Consider the following 18548-nt stretch of genomic DNA (forward strand, 5'->3'; position numbering starts at 1 on the left):
GGGCAAAGGATATGAACAGACACTTCTCAAAAGAAGACATTTATGCAGCAAAAAGACACATGAAAAAATGCTCATTATCACTGGCCATCAGAGAAATGCAAATCAAAACCACAATGAGATACCATCTCATGCCAGTTAGAATGGTGATCATTAAAAAGTCAGGAAAAAACAGGTGCAGGAGAGGATGTGGAGAAATAGGAACACTTTTACACTCTTGGTGGGGGTGTAAACTAGTTCAACCATTGTGGAAGTCAGTGTGGCAATTCCTCAAGGATCTAGAACTAGAAATACCATTTGACCCAGCCATCCCATTACTGCGTTTATACCCAAAGGATTATAAATCATGCTGCTATAAAGACACATGCACATATATGTTTATTGCGGCACTATTCACAATAGCAAAGGCTTGGAACTAACCCAAATGTCCATCAATGATAAACTGGATTGAGAAAACGTGGCACATATACACCGTAGAATACTATGCAGCCATAAAAAATGATGAGTTCATGTCCTTTGTAGGGACATGGATGAAGCTGGAAACCACCATTCTCAGTAAACTATCACAAGGACAAAAAACCAGACACCACATGTTCTCACTCATAGGTGGGAATTGAACAATGAGAACGCTTGGACACAAGAAGGGGAACATCATACACTGGGGCCTGTTGTGGGGTGGAGGGAGGGGAGGGATAGCATTAGGAGATATACCTAATGTTAAATGACGAGTTAATGGGTGCAGCACACCAACATGGCACATGCATACATATGTAACAAACCTGCACATTGTGCACATGTACCCTAGAACTTCAAGTATAATTAAAAAAAAAAAGAAAAAAAAAGAAAAAAGATTGTCTAGGCACTAACGATGTTGATTCTGTCTTGAATATTTTGACCATATTACTTGAAATGACTTACTGAAAAAAAACCCTCCAAATTTAGGGGACTATTATTTTCCCCAAATCTGTAAGAAAGTAAATCAAAAATTGCTATAAATAATTTGTCAAAATAACTCAACAAAATAAATTTAATCAGAAGTTTTAGATGTCTCAACAAATGAGCTGCTAGACAATTCTATTTTGGCACCTTCTTTTTCTCAACCTGTCTATTTGAATTGGTGCCAGATCCACCCTAAAAATTAATAGGTGTTTTCAAAGTGGCAGATCTTATAATTTTAATTGTAACAGCTAGAAGCTCTGGTAGTAATTCTCACATCTAACAAAGTATATAATCCCCAACATCTACTTTACTGTTCCCAGGCCCCAAAACCTTTGTGGAAAAAAACTTTTTTAAAAAAGATTTGCTGATTTGGCTCATTACAATTTGAAGATATCCAACTTCAAGTAGATCGTTCAACCTTTGTGGTTATATTTGTGTTCATCAAATTCTTTATAACGTTGCTTACAAATATTTTCATTTTCCTCAACTCCTGTGCTTATACTCCCTCTTTCTCCTATTTACAGAGAAAACCAAGATAATCTATCCAATGAGATCTCTCTATTTTCCTGCACATCTCAAAAATCTCTCTTTTCTGCTCCTTCCATCCAGTTAAGGAAAAAGATGCATTCTCTCTCTCTCTCTCTTTGTTTTTCCGAAGTCATTTCTCCACCTGTACCTGGAATCCCATTCCTTCTTATCTCTTCCAGAATATTATCCCATTTGTCTCCTTTCTCTGTTGCATCTTTAGCCTTCCTTATTACTGGTTCTATCTGCAAGTTTCCGAGGTTCACAAGATTCTCATTTCTCCTTTAGCAACCATCCATCTCTCCTTCCTTTGACCAATACCCTTCCAGAAGAGTAATCTTCACTCATTTTTTTCAATTCATCTCATCTTCTCACCCATTAACTTCTTGCATCTGGATTTTGCCTCCATAAGTATACCAAAACAGCTCTATCAATGTCACTATCGCTTTCTTAATGGCCAAACCCTATTCTCAAACCTCATCTTCTTAGGCCTTTTGGTCATTTGAGATGGTTGACCACCCCATGTTTGCATTTGCTTCAGTTATGGTGTGTTCACATCCCTCTCTGATAACCCCTCTGTCTCTGAAAGTGGCTCCTTCCTTCTGTTCACTTAAAGTAGACATTTCTCAAGGTTCTGACCCAACCTTCTCCATTACCTCTTAGTGATCTCACTCATTCCCATAGCTTCAATGATACCTTTAAGAGGAATGATTCCCACATCTCTGTTAAATGTGACCTTCCTTTGAGTCGTTTTTTAACTGCCTGTTAGGTATCTTTCTGTTTCTATGCACCTAAAATGCTACTGGTTCAAATAAAACTCAAAATTTCACCCTTTTCTAAATCTACTTCTCCTCCCACTCACTTTTCAATCACTTTAAGTGGGTCACCTTACTCTCAGTGTCTCAAGCTAAAAAGCTTAGGGTCATGTTGACTTTTCTCCATATCCAGTAAGTCATCGAATCTTGTTAAAGCTACCATCTAAAATAGCTGTCAGAAAAGATAGAGAGTAATGAATTAGCATCAGAAGACCTGAGCAAGTTACACTTATTCAAACTTTCATTTCCTTAGTAGTAAAACAATGCTAATAACAAGGTTAATCATACTAATACCTTAAATACCACAATAAATCCTTCCCTGGTTTTCCCCCAAACAAATGTATTATCTCTGGCATCTGAACTCCAATAATAATTTTTATCTGTAGTCCTTTCATGGCATCTATCCTACATCTCACCATGTATTCTACATAGCTATTTGTGGACCTGTCTTATTTCTTTCCCTGAGAAGAGCTGTATGCTCCTTTAATTTGGGAAACATGTCTTATTTCCGTGTTTCTGTTGAGAGACTGTATAGTCTCTTCCCCATAGCAGGAGCTTCACAACTGGAAAATTAATGAAATTGATTAGTATTAATTGGATTATGTCCACTAATGGAACAAATGTATTTCCTTCATTTCTCGATCAAATGTTAACCAGAATGCATAAATCCTTAGATTAAATGATGACAAATGGAGAATAAGGAAGATCAGGAACAACAAAAAAATAAAAAGCCTTAACAGAGATAGAAAAAAATCATAATGAAACAAGTGGATTGAGATTATTTTAATTACAGGAAAAAGAAATAAAGATTAGACAAGCTGGGAGGTGAAAGAGGATGAAATTGCTATTTAGAAGGTTCAGCTTATTATAAATATTGTAATTAAACTAGAATCTTCTCCTGAGGGGATTTAAAAGAGCAAACAAAAAAGGAATCTACTTAGACAAATAAAATGGATATAGCTAAACAGGATTTTCAAGCTGCTTTGTAAAACAAGTTAGATTACTTTTCATTTACAAAGCATCATGAAACTTGAAATTTGTTTCACTCTTCAATAATGGAAAGAGTTAAATGATTTAAAATGACCATTTTCTTCAACCCTCTGCTGGGACTTTGTCCTGAGAGAAAAATCAATATGGCTGTGTTCAACTACAAGTTGAACAAGTTTGTAGTTGAACACAGTCATATTGATGAGGTCTTACAAGGGTAGGCTCAGTTTTTCCAATATGTTAGGTATTTGCATATATACTTCTGATTTCTCTGTTTTTGTAACTACATGTGGGTAAGGGGGTGCATAAGTGAGTATTAGATCCTAATTCACCTCCATCATCAACTGTCCTTCATTTGCAAATGTTTCACTCCCAGCTCTGCATTGTTCAATTTCAGTTCCAATTTTGCTCCTTCGTAATTGAATGGTTTTGCACTAGCTAAGAACTTAAGTTGAAGAAGGTTGGGACCTTGTTTTGTTTACGCTTTATCCTCCAGTTCTTAGGGCAGTTTCTGGAACATAATAGGCAATCAATAAATATTTATTGAGTAAATGACTGAATTTCTCTGTGCTTCTATTTTTTTCACCTTTTTAGGATTAACCAGGATATAATATTGAAATTGCCTAGCATGGAGTATATACCCAATAGTTATTAATTCTTTCTTTTCCCTATTAACTAAATAATAAGGATTCATCCAAAGTCATGTAAGAATTGCTGGCAAAGTGGATTGGAATGCAAATGATAGGACATTTTAAATCTCTCTGGATATATCCTAGGCAAGCATAGCAATTCTCACACTATGAAAATAATGGGTTATCTAGAACTAACTCTGAAAGCCAGGAGTATCAAGCTCAATATGCATCCAAGTATGCATATCCCCCAGATTATGTGTAAAATGAAAGAAAAAGAGAGAGGGAAAGGAGGAACAGGAATGTGTAAAGTGACTGGCCAAGTAACAGAAAAAGATACACTCTCCTCTCCCAGGCCTTTCGCATCTCCTCCTCCATACCTCCCCCTCCCTACCTCCATCCTTTTCAGATTTATTGCGTAAATATTTGATTCTGCAAAAGGAGGAACAGGCAACTGATTTAGCTGTAATAACATGCCTTTTCAATATTTACAAGGATATATGAAAACTCAAGCAAATGTCCAAAACAATCACTCCTCAACTCAGAGCCTCAGGTTCATACCGACACACATGTACAACCAGCAGCCTGCTTAGCTAAGGAGCCATGAGAAGACTATTTTTAATAAATAAGTAAATGAAGAAGAAAGGGTTTAGATACTAGTAAAAGCTTAGTACATCTCCCCCACTCACCTAGAATAGTAGCAAGCAGGACCCTAATCTAACCCTTTCCTTTCCATAGCTGAAGCAAATAGTTTATTTTATCTTATAAGGGAAGGGCAGGATGGTTTCCCATCATGGCAGAAAAATAAAGAGCAAAGCAAAGAATTGTTGTAGTCCTATCTGGATCGTACTGTTGCCAATTGTGAAACTGATGTCCTTACAACCTCATAGAGCCTCCTGTTGCAGCTAAAGAAGGGGTATGTGTGCATGAATGTAAATGCATGTGTTGAGGACGGCTTATTATGGTGGAATCTTAGTTTGTGAAATGTAAGGATTTATATCTCAGTAAACAAATAATAATGTAATTTTCTAAAAAACTCATTGCTGGGTACAAAAGTTCACACACCACAGGCAATAAAGGCATAGGGACACTTTTTAACTTTTGACCTTTAATTTTCATCTTCCTAGTCCATATCTCCATGGCAAAGGTAAATAGCCTGAAAACTCCAACCCCTGGTGCAGCAGTTGACAGAGCTTTTATGTGAAGCTTGTAAAAGAACTTTGTCCCTTTTTTCTTTCGTTCCAAGTGCATAAAAGTCTTTTGTAGCATAAGGGTGGGGCTATAGAAGAGGAAAATCTTTACAACCCAAGAATTTCCAACCTGCTTGGAAGTATTGCATCTCTGCGTCAGAATATATAGATGCATGTTGTCTGGCATTAAAGATGGCATTTATTGATACTGATAATCAGCAATTTACTCTGTAACTGTAAGAAAGTCCAACTATCTGATCTTAAGGATCTGGTGACTGATTAAGCCTTTTTGTTTAAGCAATTAACTTCTAAAGAATTACATGTTGGGAAAAGTTTGTGTCTTACCTGTTCAGGATTTTGTACTACATATTTCCTAATAGTGGTCTGTGGATATGTAGTAACTTTCACTGTTGGAGAATGAAGTTCCTGTGAAGAAAAGACAGAAGCTGGATATAGTCATAGTTATTTAATGAGCTTGGAGCTATCAATAATAATAGGGAACAATTTCCAGGGTTAAATTTTTAGTTATTTGCATGAACGATAATGTATGATTTTATGATTTAGTTAATTTTAATTTCAGAAACATGTATAAAAGCATGTGTTCTGTGCCCAACATTTTACTGGGTACTTGTATTATACTCATTTCATGGTATTTCATCCACATTTTAAAATGCTTCTTTCATTGTAAATGATTACAAGAAAATAACATCTTAATAGTGATGAATTAAACCTCTGGTTTGGAAAAGACATGTTAAAAAATGAAAAGAGACACAAAGAGAAAAATGTGTATGTGTGTGTAGTAAAACATATAAATCTTCAGTGTGCTGGAAAGAGAGGACCATAGGTATCATTGTAAAATGTTGATGGGAAAAGAGTTTTTTTGGGGGTTCATGTAGATTTATTTATTATTTTTAACTTTTATTATAGGTTCAGGAGAACATATGCAGTTTTGTTATATAGGTAAATTCATGTCACAGGGGTTTGTTGTACAGATTATTTCATCACCCAGGGACTAAGCCTAGTACCCAGTAGTTATTTTTACTAAACCTCTCCCTCCCCCCACCCTGCATCCTCAAGTGTGGGCCAGTGTGTATTGTTCCCCTTTTTGTGTCCATGATTTCTCATTATTTAGCTCTCACTTATAAGTGAGAACATGCGGTATTTGGTTTTCTGTTCCTGTGTAAGTTTGCTGAGTTTAATGGCCTACAGCTCCATCCATGTTCCCACAAAAGACATGATCTCATTCTGTTTTATGGCTGCCTAGTATTCCATGGTATATATATATATATCATATTTTCTTTATCCGATCTATCATTAATGGGCATAGTGATTTCATATCTTTGCCTTTGTGAACAATGCTGCAATGAACATTCATGTACATGTGTCTTTATGGTAGAATGATTTATATTCCTTAGGATATATACCCAGTAATGGGGTTGCTGAGTTGTATACCCAGTAAGGGGATTGCTGGTAAAAGGGTAGTTCTATTTTTGGCCCTTTGAGGAATTGCCACACTGCTTTTCACAATGGTTGAGCTAATTTACACTCTTACCAACAATATATAAGCTTTCCCTTTTCTCCACAGCCTCACCAGCATCTGTTAGGTTTTATTTTCTTCTGACTTTTTAATAATAGTCATTCTGACTGTTATGAGGTGGAATCTCACTGTGGTTTTGACTTGCATTTCTCTAATCAGTGATATTGAGTTTCTTTTCATATGCTTGTTGGTTACATGTATGGCTTCTTTTGAGAAGTGGCTGTTCATGTCCTTTGCCCACTTTTTAATCAGGTTGTTTGTTTTTCTCTTGTAAATTTGTTCAAGTTCCTTATAGATGCTGGATATTAGACTTGTCAAATGTGTAGTTGACAAATATTTTATCCCATTCTGTAGGTTGTCCTTTCACTCTGTTGATAGTTTCCTTTAATGTGCAGAAGCTCTTTAGTTAAATTAGATTCTATTTGTCAGTTTTGCTTTTGTTGGGATTGCTTTTGACATTTTGTTTCTATGTTCAGAATGGTATTGCTTAGGTTGTCTTCCAGGGTTTTTAGAGTTTGGGGTTTTACATTTAAGACTGTAATCAATCAATCTTGAGTTGATTTTTGTATATAGTATAAGGAAGGGGTCCAGTTTCAATCTTCTGCATATGGCTAACCAGTTATCCCAGCTCCATTTATTGAATAGGGAGTCCTTTCCCCATTGCTTGTTTTTGACAGCTTGGTCAAAGATCTGATAGTTGTAGGTGTGAGGCCTTATTTCTGCGCTCTCTATTCTGTTCCATTGGTCTATGTGTCTGTTCTTGTACCAGTACCATGCTGTTTTGGTTACTGTAGCCCTGTAGTAGTTTGAAGTTGGGTAGTGTGATGTCTCCAGCTTTGTTCTTTTTGCTTAGGATTGTCTTGGCTATTTGGCCTCTTTTTCTCGTTCCATATGAATATTAAAATAGTTTTATTTCTAGTGCTGTGAAGAATATCCTTGGTAGTTTAATAGGAATAGCATTGAATCTATAAATTGCTTTGGGCAGCATGGCGATTTTAACAATATTGATTCTTCCTATCCATGAGCATGGAATGTTTCTCCGTGTTTGTGTCATCTCTGATTTCTTTGAGCAGTGTTTTGTAATTCTCATTGTAGAGATCTTTCACCTCACTAGTTAGCTGTATCCCTAGGTATTTCATGTGCGTGTGTGTGTATGTATGTGTGTATGTGTGTGTGTGTGGCAATTGTGAAAGGGATTGCATTCCTGATTTTGCTCTCAGCATAATTGTTGTCCATGTATATGAATGTTAGTGATTTTGCACATTGGTTTGGTATCCTGAAATTTGGCTGAAGTTGTTGATCAGCTTAAGGTAGTTTTTGGCCAAGACTATGGGAGTTTCTAGATATAGAATCATGTCAACTGCAAACAGGGATAGTTTGACTTCCTATGTTTCTATTTTAAAGTTCCTTATTTCTTTCTCTTACCTGTTTGCTCTGACCAGGACTCCCAATACTATGTTGAATAGGAGTGGGGAGAGAGGGCATCCTTGTCTTATGACGGTTTTCAAGGGGAATGCCTCCAGCTTTTTCCCTTTCACTATGATGTTGGCTATAGGTTTGTCACATATGGTTCTTATAATTTTAAAGTATGTTCCTTCAATACCTAGTTTATTGAGACTTTTTAACATGAAGCAATGTTAAATTTTATCAAAAGCCCTTCTGCATTTATTGAGATAATCATGTGGTTTTGTCTCTAGTTCTGTTTATGTGATGCATAGAATTCATTGATTTGTGAATGTTGAACAAGTGTTGCATCCCAGAAGTGAAACCTATCTGATGGTGGTGGATTGGTTTTTTGATGTGCTGCTAGATTAAGTTTGCAAGTATTTGGTGGAGGATTTTTGCATCAATGCTCATCAAGGATATTGGCCTGAAGCTTTCTCTTTCTTTTGCTGTGTCTCTGCCAGGTTTTGCTATCAGGATGATGCTGGCCTCGTAAAATGATTTGGGGAGGAGTCCCGCCTCTTCAATTTTTTGTAGTACTTTCAATATGAATGGCACCATCTCTTCTTTGTACATCTGGTAGAATTTGGCTGTGGATCCATCTGGTCCTGGGCTTTTTTTGGTTGTTAGGCTATTTATTACTGATTCAATTTTGGAGCTCATTATTGGTCTGCTCAGAGATTCAATTTTTTTCCTGCTTCAGTCTTGGGAGGAAAAATGTGTCCAGGAATTCATCCATCTCTACTAGGTTTTTCAGTTTGTATGCATAGAGGTGTTTGTAGCAGTTTCCAATGGTTATTTTTATTTCTCTGAGGTCAGTCGTAACATCCCCTTTGTGATTTCTAAGTGTGTTTATTTGGATCTTCTCTCTTTTCTTCTTTATTAGTCTAGCCAGCAGCATATCTGCCTTATTAATTTTTTGAGAAAACGAACTCCTGGATTTGTTGATCTTTTGAATTTATTTTGCTTCTCAATTTCCTTTAGTTCAGCAATGATTTGGTTATTTCTTGTCTTCTTCTAGCTTTGGGGTTGGTTTGCTCTTCATTTTCTAATTCTTTCTGTTGTGATGTTAGGTTGTTAATTTGAGATCTTTCTAACTTCTGGTTGTGGGTGTTTAATGCTATAAATTTCCCTCTTAACACTGCCTTAGCTGCATCCCAGAGATTCTGGTATGTTGTATCTTTGTTCTCATTAGTTTCAAAGAACTCCTTGATTTCTGCCTTAATGTCATTATATACCCAAAAGTCACTCAAGAGCATGTGGTTTAATTTCCATGTAATTGCATGGTTTTCAGTGATTTTTAAAACTTTGACTTCTATTTTTATTGTGCTTTGGTCCAAGAAGGTGTTTGGTATGATTTCAGTTCTCTTGCATTTCCTGAGGATTGTTTTATATCTGATTGCTTGGTGGATTTTAGAGTATGTGCTACGTGATGATGAGAAAAATGTATATTATGTTGTTTTGGGGAGGAGAGTTCCGTAGAGGTCTGTCTGATATATTTGGTCAAATCTTGAGTTCAGCACCTGAGTATCTTTGTTAGTTTTCTGCCTTGATGAGCTGTCTGATCCTTTCAGTGGAGTGTTGATGTCTCCCACTATTATCGCATGGGAGTCTACATCTCTTTGTAGGTCTCTAAGAACTTGCTTTATGAATCTTGGTACTCCTGTGATGGGTGCATATATATTTAGGATAGTTAAGTCTTCCTGTTAAATTGAAATCTTTACTATTATGTAATGCCCTTCTTTGTCTTTTTAAAAAATCTTTCTTAAAGTCTGTTTTGTCTGAAATTAGAATTGCAACCCATGCTTTTTTCTTTTTTTCATTTTCTTGGTAGATTTTTCTCCATCCCTTTATTTTTAGCCTATGAGTGTCATTGTATGTGAGATGGGTCTCTTGAAGACAGTATTTTTTAGGGGGAGTCTTGGTTCTTCATCCAGCTTGCCATTCTGTGCCTTTTAACTGAGGTGTTTAGTCCATTTACATTCAAGGTTGGTACTGAAATGTGTGCATTTGATTCTGTTATTATTTTGGGAAAACTGGTTATTATGCTGGCTTGTGTGGCTGCCTTATAACATAACTGAGCTGTGCACTTAAGTATGTTTTTCTATTGACTGATAATGATCTTTACTTTCCATGTTTAGTGCTCCTTTCAAGATCTCTTGTAAGGCAGGTCTGATGGTAACAAACTCCCTTAGCATTTGCTTATCTGAAAATAATCTTATTTCTCCTTTGCATAAGAAGCTTAGTTTGGCTGGATATGAAATACTTGTTTGATGATTTTTTTCATTAATAATGTTGAATATAGACCTCTACTCTCTCCTGGCTTGCAGGGTTTCTGCTGAGAGGTCCACTGTTAGCCTGATGGGTTTCCTTTTTAAGTGACCTGCCCTTTCTCTCTAGCTGCCGTTAACATTCTTTCTTTCATTTCAACCTTGGAAAATCTGCTGATTTTGTGTCTTGAGGATGATCTTCTTGTGTAGAATCTTGCATGGTTCTCTGTATTTTCTAAATTTGACTGTTAGCCTCTCTAGCAAGGCTAGGGAAGTTTTCATGGACCATATCCTCAAATGTGTTTTCCAAGATTTTGCTTTCTCCCTGTCCCTTTCAGAGTTGCCAATAATTCATAGATTTAGCTTGTTTACATAATCCCATATTCCTCAGAGATTTTGTTCATTCCTTTTCATTCTTTTTTTTCTTTATTTTTGTCTGACTGTCTGATTTCAGAGAGCCAGTCTTCAGTTCCTGAGATTCTTTCCTTGGCTTGATGTATTCTTCTTTTAATACTTGTGATTGCATTGTGAAATTCTTCTAGTGTGTTTTTTCAGCTCTATCAGATCAGTTAGGTTCTTTTTTTTACTAGCTATTCCATGTATTGGCTTTTGTATCATTTTATTGTGATTATTAGTTTTCTCAGATTGGGTTTTGCCATTCTCCTAAATCTCAATGATCTTTATTTCTATCCGTATTCTGAATTCTATTTCTGTTATTTCAGCCAGTTCAGCCTGGTTAAGAACCCTTGTTGGAGAACAAGTGCGATCATTTGGAGGACATAAGCCACTCTGGCCTTTTGAGTTGCCAGAGTTCTTGCATTGGTTCTTTCTTATCTCTGTGTGTGGGTGTTCCTTTAACGGCAGTGTAGGTTGACTACAGTCAATAGACTTCTTTTTTGGATGTCTTCACAGGGCTGAGGTTTTGTGCAGGGTCTAAATAGCTGACTTCTTGTCTTTGGTTTCACAGGGGGTTATGTTAGTGAGGTATTGTTGTTGAAACTTTGGGTTGTGATCCAACAGGTGGCACTTAGGCATAGTGGTCTGTTGGTAGGCTCTTGCTCTGTCCCGTTGCTCCTCTGTTATTTCCTCACAGTTGCAGCTATGCTCCCTCTTAATGCCCTGAAAGTGTGGGCTCCTCTCCCACTTGAGTGCTGGCTGTAGACTGTGGCTTGGCACTCCAGGGATGTCCATTACAGCTCTATGGCGATATCAGTGTTTGTTTTCTCCTCAACTTGGAGGCAGCAGAGAGGACTTTAGCAGTTGTTGTGGCCAAAGGTCTTTTACTTGTCTCCTGGGGGCTCCACCCAGGGAGATACAGGTCAGCAGTCACTCAGTGCTATCAGCCCGGGATGGGGGTTCTGTGCTGTAGGCCTAAGTCGGGGGTTCCCTGCCTGGTAATGAGCAAGCGAGGGGTTCCATGGCAGGGAAAAGAGTTAATATCATCCATATAAAGAGAGTTCTTATATATCAATGAGAACAAAATCACACTTATAGAAAAATGATCAAATGACATGAACAATTTATAAAAAATAAAAGCAAATGGTTAATAAACTTAATAAAAAGTGTTCAGCCAAACTAGGAATCAAACATAGCAGAAGAATGCCATATTTTTACTAGAAAATTAAAAAAATAATGCTGATGAAGGTTCAGCAAGGCAGGTATTCTCTTATGGAGAGGGGAAAGATTGAATAATCATCCATAAGCTGGAATATGTAGCCATTAAATAATGATCTTGAATAATACAAATTTATATTAAAAGCTCATAATATCATATAAGTGAGAAAATGAGGATATAAACCTGTATATATGGTATAAACTCAATTTTGTATTTGAATGGAAGAAAACACAACAAAATATAAAGAGTAGTAATCTCTAGGTGGGGGAAGGAATCATGAGTGATTTTTGCTTTTGCTTCTTTATATTCTTTTATAGTTCTAAAATTTTCTACAACAAACACATATTTTCATTATCAGAAATAATATGTACAGTAAACCCAATTTTAAAGCCCTTAATTATGAAAAATAAAATAGATAATACAATTTTTTGACTGGATTTGAGTGTAGTCAACACCCCTGTGATTTAAGTGAATCAATCTCACTTTGTTGGTCCTATAGGGCTGCATTTCTAAGTCAATTATAACCTTTATCCCACTGTCCAATGGTTTGTTATGTATGTGGCCCATGCTAGTCTGTGAGCTCCTTGAAAATGGTGATTGTGTCTAGTTTATCTTTGTGCAATATGTGGCACATACTTGGTGTTCAGCAAATGTAAGCTGAGTAAGTGCATTACTCTAATTGACCTAACTCTAATCTAGACCAAACTGAGAAGCGGTAGGGAAACTTTTCTTTGATAATCTTATTTTTCTGCATAATATCATATTTTCCTTGCTATGCTCAAGGACTAAAGACCAGTTTTTGTTCATTTGTCTCCTCACTGTCCAAGTTCACATCCTGACCCCACATCTGGGTCAGATTGTTTTCTTAAAACAGCATCTCCTGCCTTCCTACCCTGTAAATCCCATAACCCTTTTACTCCTCTTTCGTGTAACAACAAACTTAATGTGCTTTATGTTTTGCTTTCCTCGAATTTACTTTTTGATATGTGGCAATTACTTAATGAAACACATATTTCAATATGCTGTTTATTATTATAGCTACCTTTTGGATACACAATGCCTAGATTCAAGAATAATCCTAAAAGTGGGATTATTAGGACATAAAAGCTAAGGAAATAGATCCTTGTGTGTCTTTCAAATCATACACCTATAAGAAGAGTTAGTTATGACCCTATAAGTTATTCTCTCTGAATATGAACTCATAATACTATCACTCATAAAGCCAAGTCTTCAATCAATCTGAGATCTAGTTATTTCGTCCATACTCACTTCGCTAAATTAAACTGCACTCAAACTAAAAGCAGCCAGATTGAATAGGCAATGAAACAGAAGAATCTGATTCATAGCACTTGTTTCACATTACTTTTATGGGCTGAGGTGATTCTCATATGTGAGAATCCTCTTTCATATTTTATGATCCTCACATGGTATGAATGTGTAAAGTCTTATGAGGGTCTAAAGATTGCTTACATACATGAAGAAGATTTCCATATAAAAAAGAGGAACAAATCTAATGTAATTCACAACTTCTTTTACCTGTTCAGTATTTTGGGTTATATGTAGAGTACTTGGGGCACATGTAGATATTTTTAAAGTTGGAGAATGGAGTTCCTGTTAAGAGAAACAAAAGGGAGTTCAGAAATTATTTGAAAGTCTTAAGTTCTCATGGTATTTTTTCTTTATTTTTATAATAATGTGGTTAGTCAGAAATAAGAGCATTATTTAGTGCTTTCTTACATAATGCCCATCTTTCCAAAGAACTAAATTACTTTGTTGTCTTCTCACATAAACCAATGATAAAAGAGTTTGTAGAGTGCTTTCATAGCAATACATTCTACTTGTACTGTTAGGTTGCATTCTTTTTGTTTCTGCTTCAAGAACTCTGCATTCATATACACCCCAATGTTATTATATGTTTGCAATTAACAAGATATAATATTTTATCAAACAAACAAAACTTTTATTTCAGTATTTGTTCTATTTCTTTTTTAAAATTCCTTTAAATTTAAGGAGTACAAGTGCAGTTTTGTTACATGGATATTTTGCATAGTGGCGAAGTCTGGGCTCTTAGAGTAACCATCAACCGAACAGTGTACATTGTATTCATTAAATAATTTCTCATCAAATGATGTAAAATTTAATAATTATCAAATGAAGAGATAGACACCCCATTCTTCATGATGTGCTTATTTCGCATTGCATGCCTGTATCAAAACATCTTATGCACCCCATAAATATACACATTTACTATGTGTCCAAAATTTTAAAAATAAAATAAAACTTAGAAAAAATAATTCTCAAACCAATATAAGAAATTACCTTTGAAAACTGAACTAAGAGTAATTTTAAGAGTAAATTTTAAAGTACCTTTGAAGAAGGTAGTTTGAAGAGTAAATTTAAGAGTAAATTTCAAACTACCTTTGAAAACGCAACTAAGAGTAATTAATTTTAAATCAATTCAAGCTAACTCTTAATTATGCTTTGTCTATTCTGCTTCTAGTCTAATTTCAAAGAGTAGGCTCTGTTGTTAAAATAATCTGTAAAAGTGAAAGAATATAATTTTTTGAAATGGTCCAATAAAATGATCAATCTATCCATCACGCTGGCATTGTTTACGTATTTCCTCAAAACCAACAAAACTGCAATCACTTCATTAGTGTGCAAAGAAATGATAGCATTACTCAATCTCCCCATCTCTTACCATAATTTACAATCAATTGGCACAACTCCAGTATATTTTCCTACAAAGGTATAAATATTTTTTCTTTAGAACAAGGGAACTATTAAAAATCAGAATCATTAATTTACAAGGGAAACACTGACAGACTCACACAGAACTATAGCTATAATGTAGGTGTTACATGTGTTCTTAAAACAGGACTATGCATTTACTTAAACTGCCAAATGTTCTGAATTCTTTGTTGTTGTTGTTGTTGTTGAACTTGTAACATTTTCATCCTCCGCCACCCTTTATATCAACAGCAATACTGCAGGCTCAGTATTTCTAGGAATCTTTTGCATATGTTCTCAGATTTTCTGCTAATAATTGAGAAGACTTGCTCAGACAAATGCAGAGAATTACAGATTACAGACAAAACAGGTACACATTATCCAGTTTAGGAAAATGGTTATAAATACAACCATGTGCAGGCAGGTTTGGCACACAGACCCAAGAGGAGCAGATTCAGGAAGACAAGAAAAAAGAGGGGTGCTCTTTAGTTATGGAATAACACATGAACACATTCTTAATATAAACATTTATATAGATAAGGTTAAAGACCTTCTCTTGACCATCTTCCCTCTGCTCACTTACCCAGAAGTAACTATTGTTGTCAGTTAAGGTGTCTTTACATAAATACCTATGTATAAATAGTAATATTATTGCTTTTATTGTTCTACAACTTAAACCAAACAGTATCTCTTGTATTATGTACTAGATACATGTTTTAAATCATTATTTTCAATTAATAGTATTCCAAAATGCTTGTTTTATAGCTTGTTTTTATGTTTTCCTACCGATCAACATTTATATTATTTCCAGGTTTCCACTGTGCTGCAATGAGCAACCTTGTGCAACATGTTTCTTTAGAATCCCACACAGAACTGGGATTGCTGGGGCATGGAGTATGTGTGTTATTCATTTGAACAGATACTGCCCAATTAATTTCCCAAATTTGACTATGATAATTATACATCCACCAGCAGTGTGTGAAGGTATTCATGACTAGAGGATGTTTGGTCTGTTTAGGCTGGGGCTAATAATATTATACTAGTATCATTCTGAGAAGACAACTATGCACATGGCTAGTATCTGGTAGCTGTTGTAGAAATGATAGCTCTGTCATTCTTGTAGCCAATTCAAATATGATGGCATTAGCAAATGAAACATAGCAAACCTTACTAGCCAACTGGACTAGCTTTTAAGATACAAAAGCGTACTAAGAAGTTTTATAAATCTACAGAAATTTAAACAAATAGGAATACACACATATCACACATCACAGATAAAGACATTTATTTATGCTAGTATAAGCAGTATTACTTTATTCAGATGTTAAGATAATAGATGTTTAAACGGCAAACAGTTGTATTTGAGCAAAGACTAGTCTCGCCCTAAAATGAAGGAATTCTTTAATCTTATATGTGGAAAGCTGGAACATTAAGTCCATAGATTATAATGTACTCAATTATTTTTAGCCCTACTTCAGCCTTCATTATTAGAATTGATCATCTAGACAAATGTGGCTTTCCCATGCAACCCTCATGGAAACATTAGAGAACAAATGTAATAGGTTCAAAAATTACAACATTAAGCTATAGCTTAATATGAGTCAGAGATATTTAGACATATGGTGTTGACCAGCATGAATTTAAATTGCATCAGTATGGATTTAGGCTGATCATAATGGGGAAAACCTCTCTGAAAATAGGTTTATTAATTCCAGAAAGACTTGCTAAAGAAGACCCCTTTTCCCTGGAAGTCTACAAAATTAGGTAAGATGGTGTGAGTAAATGTCCAAAATGAACAAAATCTTGATGTTGAAAGGTACTTTCAATGGCATCAAGATCTAGGCAAGACTGCAGCAAGTCATCCCATAAATAGCCATTGACCATTCCATAGAAAGTGATCCAAAATTTTTGAACGAATGAATGAAAAGGAGATCTTAGTTTTAAAAGCACTCCAGGAATAACAATCCAAATCTCCCTCTTAATAACCTGTATCAGTCAGTGTTTAATTTTGTTACTCATCTGTATATAGCTTACCTAAATCCTTCATGTTGAAACTATTAAATTTAATGAAGTCACTTTTTTTGTTTTTATGCCTTTTGTGCCACAGCCCCACATTCCTGATGATGAAATAATTGAAGGCTATAATGGGGTGGTGGTGGCTATCATGACATAGTGGAAAAAGTGCTACACTTGGAGTCAGGAGCCCTGGATTTTATTCCCATTTATACTACTAGCCACTTTTGTAATACTGGTCAACTCATGTTTTCTCTCTGAGATTTGTTTCCTCATGTGAGAAATGAGAAATGGGATATGGGTGTGGGCGAGTGTGGATTAGAGGATCTTTAAGTTCATTTCTATTTCTGACATTCTGTGAATCTGAGACCATTCCCAACTTATTTTTCCATACAAACAAAAAAATTACAAATTTTTTAAACTTGTCAGTATTGTTTTCCTTTTGATGATGATTATAATGATAACTAACACCTATTAATAGCTTTCTATGCCAAACATGTTACATAGATCATTCTCTTTAACACTCAAAATAACCCCATAAAGAAGATACTATTATGACCCCATTACATACCCAAGTAAAGTTAGACAGAGGTAGGATAGGTAACCAGATGGAGATTACACAGCTAATGCTAAGGTGCTGGAATTCCAACTCAGCATGACTCCAGAACTCATGCTCTTAATCACTATATTTTGCCACTTTTATTGCTTGCCTCATTATATTTTCTGTTTTTCAAGTTGTATAACCTAATTATATGGTTAAGTTTGACTAGTCCTTATAACAGAAGGTCAAATACTGGGACTTTTAAAATTATTCACTGTCAAAAGCAACTTTGGAGGCCTGAAAATAAGACCCCCACCCACAAGTGGCTGTGTGAAAGAACAGCCTTGATTAGATAATTTAAACTTCCATAAACTCAGTAGAATTTGTAAAACGCATGATAGATTTACAGAGTGTACTCACAAGCCTCTAAAACTCAATAAACTATTGAATTTTTGTTTAATACTCATATCATCTAATCTCTTCAATTTTGCAGGAAGACGTTACTTTTTCTGATAAAATATTCAGCATTTTGTTGAGTCATTTATTCCTGTGGGTCAGACTTGCTATATACACAAACATTATACTTTATTGGCAACTTTAAGTAGAGTCTGGTGAAAAAGAATTTGGGGCCGGGCACGGTGGCTCATGCCTGTAATCCCAGCACTTTGGGAGGCTGAGGCGGGCAGATCACGAGGTCAGGAGATCGAGACCATCCTGGCTAACATGGTGAAAACCTGTCTCTACTAAAAATACAAAAAAAATAGCCGGGTATGGTGGCGGGCGCCTGTATTCCCAGCTACTCGGGAGGCTGAGGCAGGAGAATGGCGTGAACCCGGGAGGCGGAGCTTGCAGTGAGCTGAGATTGCGCCACTGCACTCCAGGCTGGGCGACAGAGAGAGACTCCGTCTCAAAAAAAAAAAAAAAAAAAATGAAAAAGAATTTGGTTTATAATTATGTGGGCTTGGTTCTAACATATACAGGTCCTTTTTTTCCTGCACTGCTTCAGGTAATGATTTTCAATTTTGGGAAAGTTATAACAGCTCTCTTCCTCCTATTTTTTCTTTACTTTTTATGAAGTACATAGGGCATTACCAATTTTAAGACCAGAGTAGATTAAAATCAGTCTGTTTTGGGGATAATTTCATTACATCACTTGAGATAATTGTCCATACCTTTGTACACACTAAATCTGAGCTATGAAACTCTGGTTTCCCTAGAGAATTCATTATTCACAAAAGTATATCTTATTTCCAACTATTTGTTAAAAAAGCTGTTTTCAGGGGAACATCACACACTGGGGCCTGTCGGAAGGTGGGG

General features: G+C 35.8%; 1 protein-coding gene across 1 annotated transcript in view; it reads right to left on the reverse strand.

The window, feature by feature from the left end:
- POF1B (POF1B actin binding protein) overlaps positions 1-18548 on the reverse strand; it is a 110970-nt gene that overhangs the window by 80811 nt on the left and 11611 nt on the right. The window contains exons 2-3 of the mRNA XM_058441329.1: positions 13484-13558; positions 5428-5508 (exon numbers count right to left, since the gene is read on the reverse strand). Coding sequence (XP_058297312.1) covers positions 5428-5508; positions 13484-13558 — 156 coding nt within the window. The remainder of the gene's footprint in view (positions 1-5427; positions 5509-13483; positions 13559-18548) is intronic.

This window comes from Hylobates moloch, unplaced genomic scaffold (genome assembly GCF_009828535.3).
Source record: "Hylobates moloch isolate HMO894 unplaced genomic scaffold, HMol_V3 SCAFFOLD_7, whole genome shotgun sequence".
Lineage (NCBI taxonomy): Eukaryota > Metazoa > Chordata > Mammalia > Primates > Hylobatidae > Hylobates > Hylobates moloch.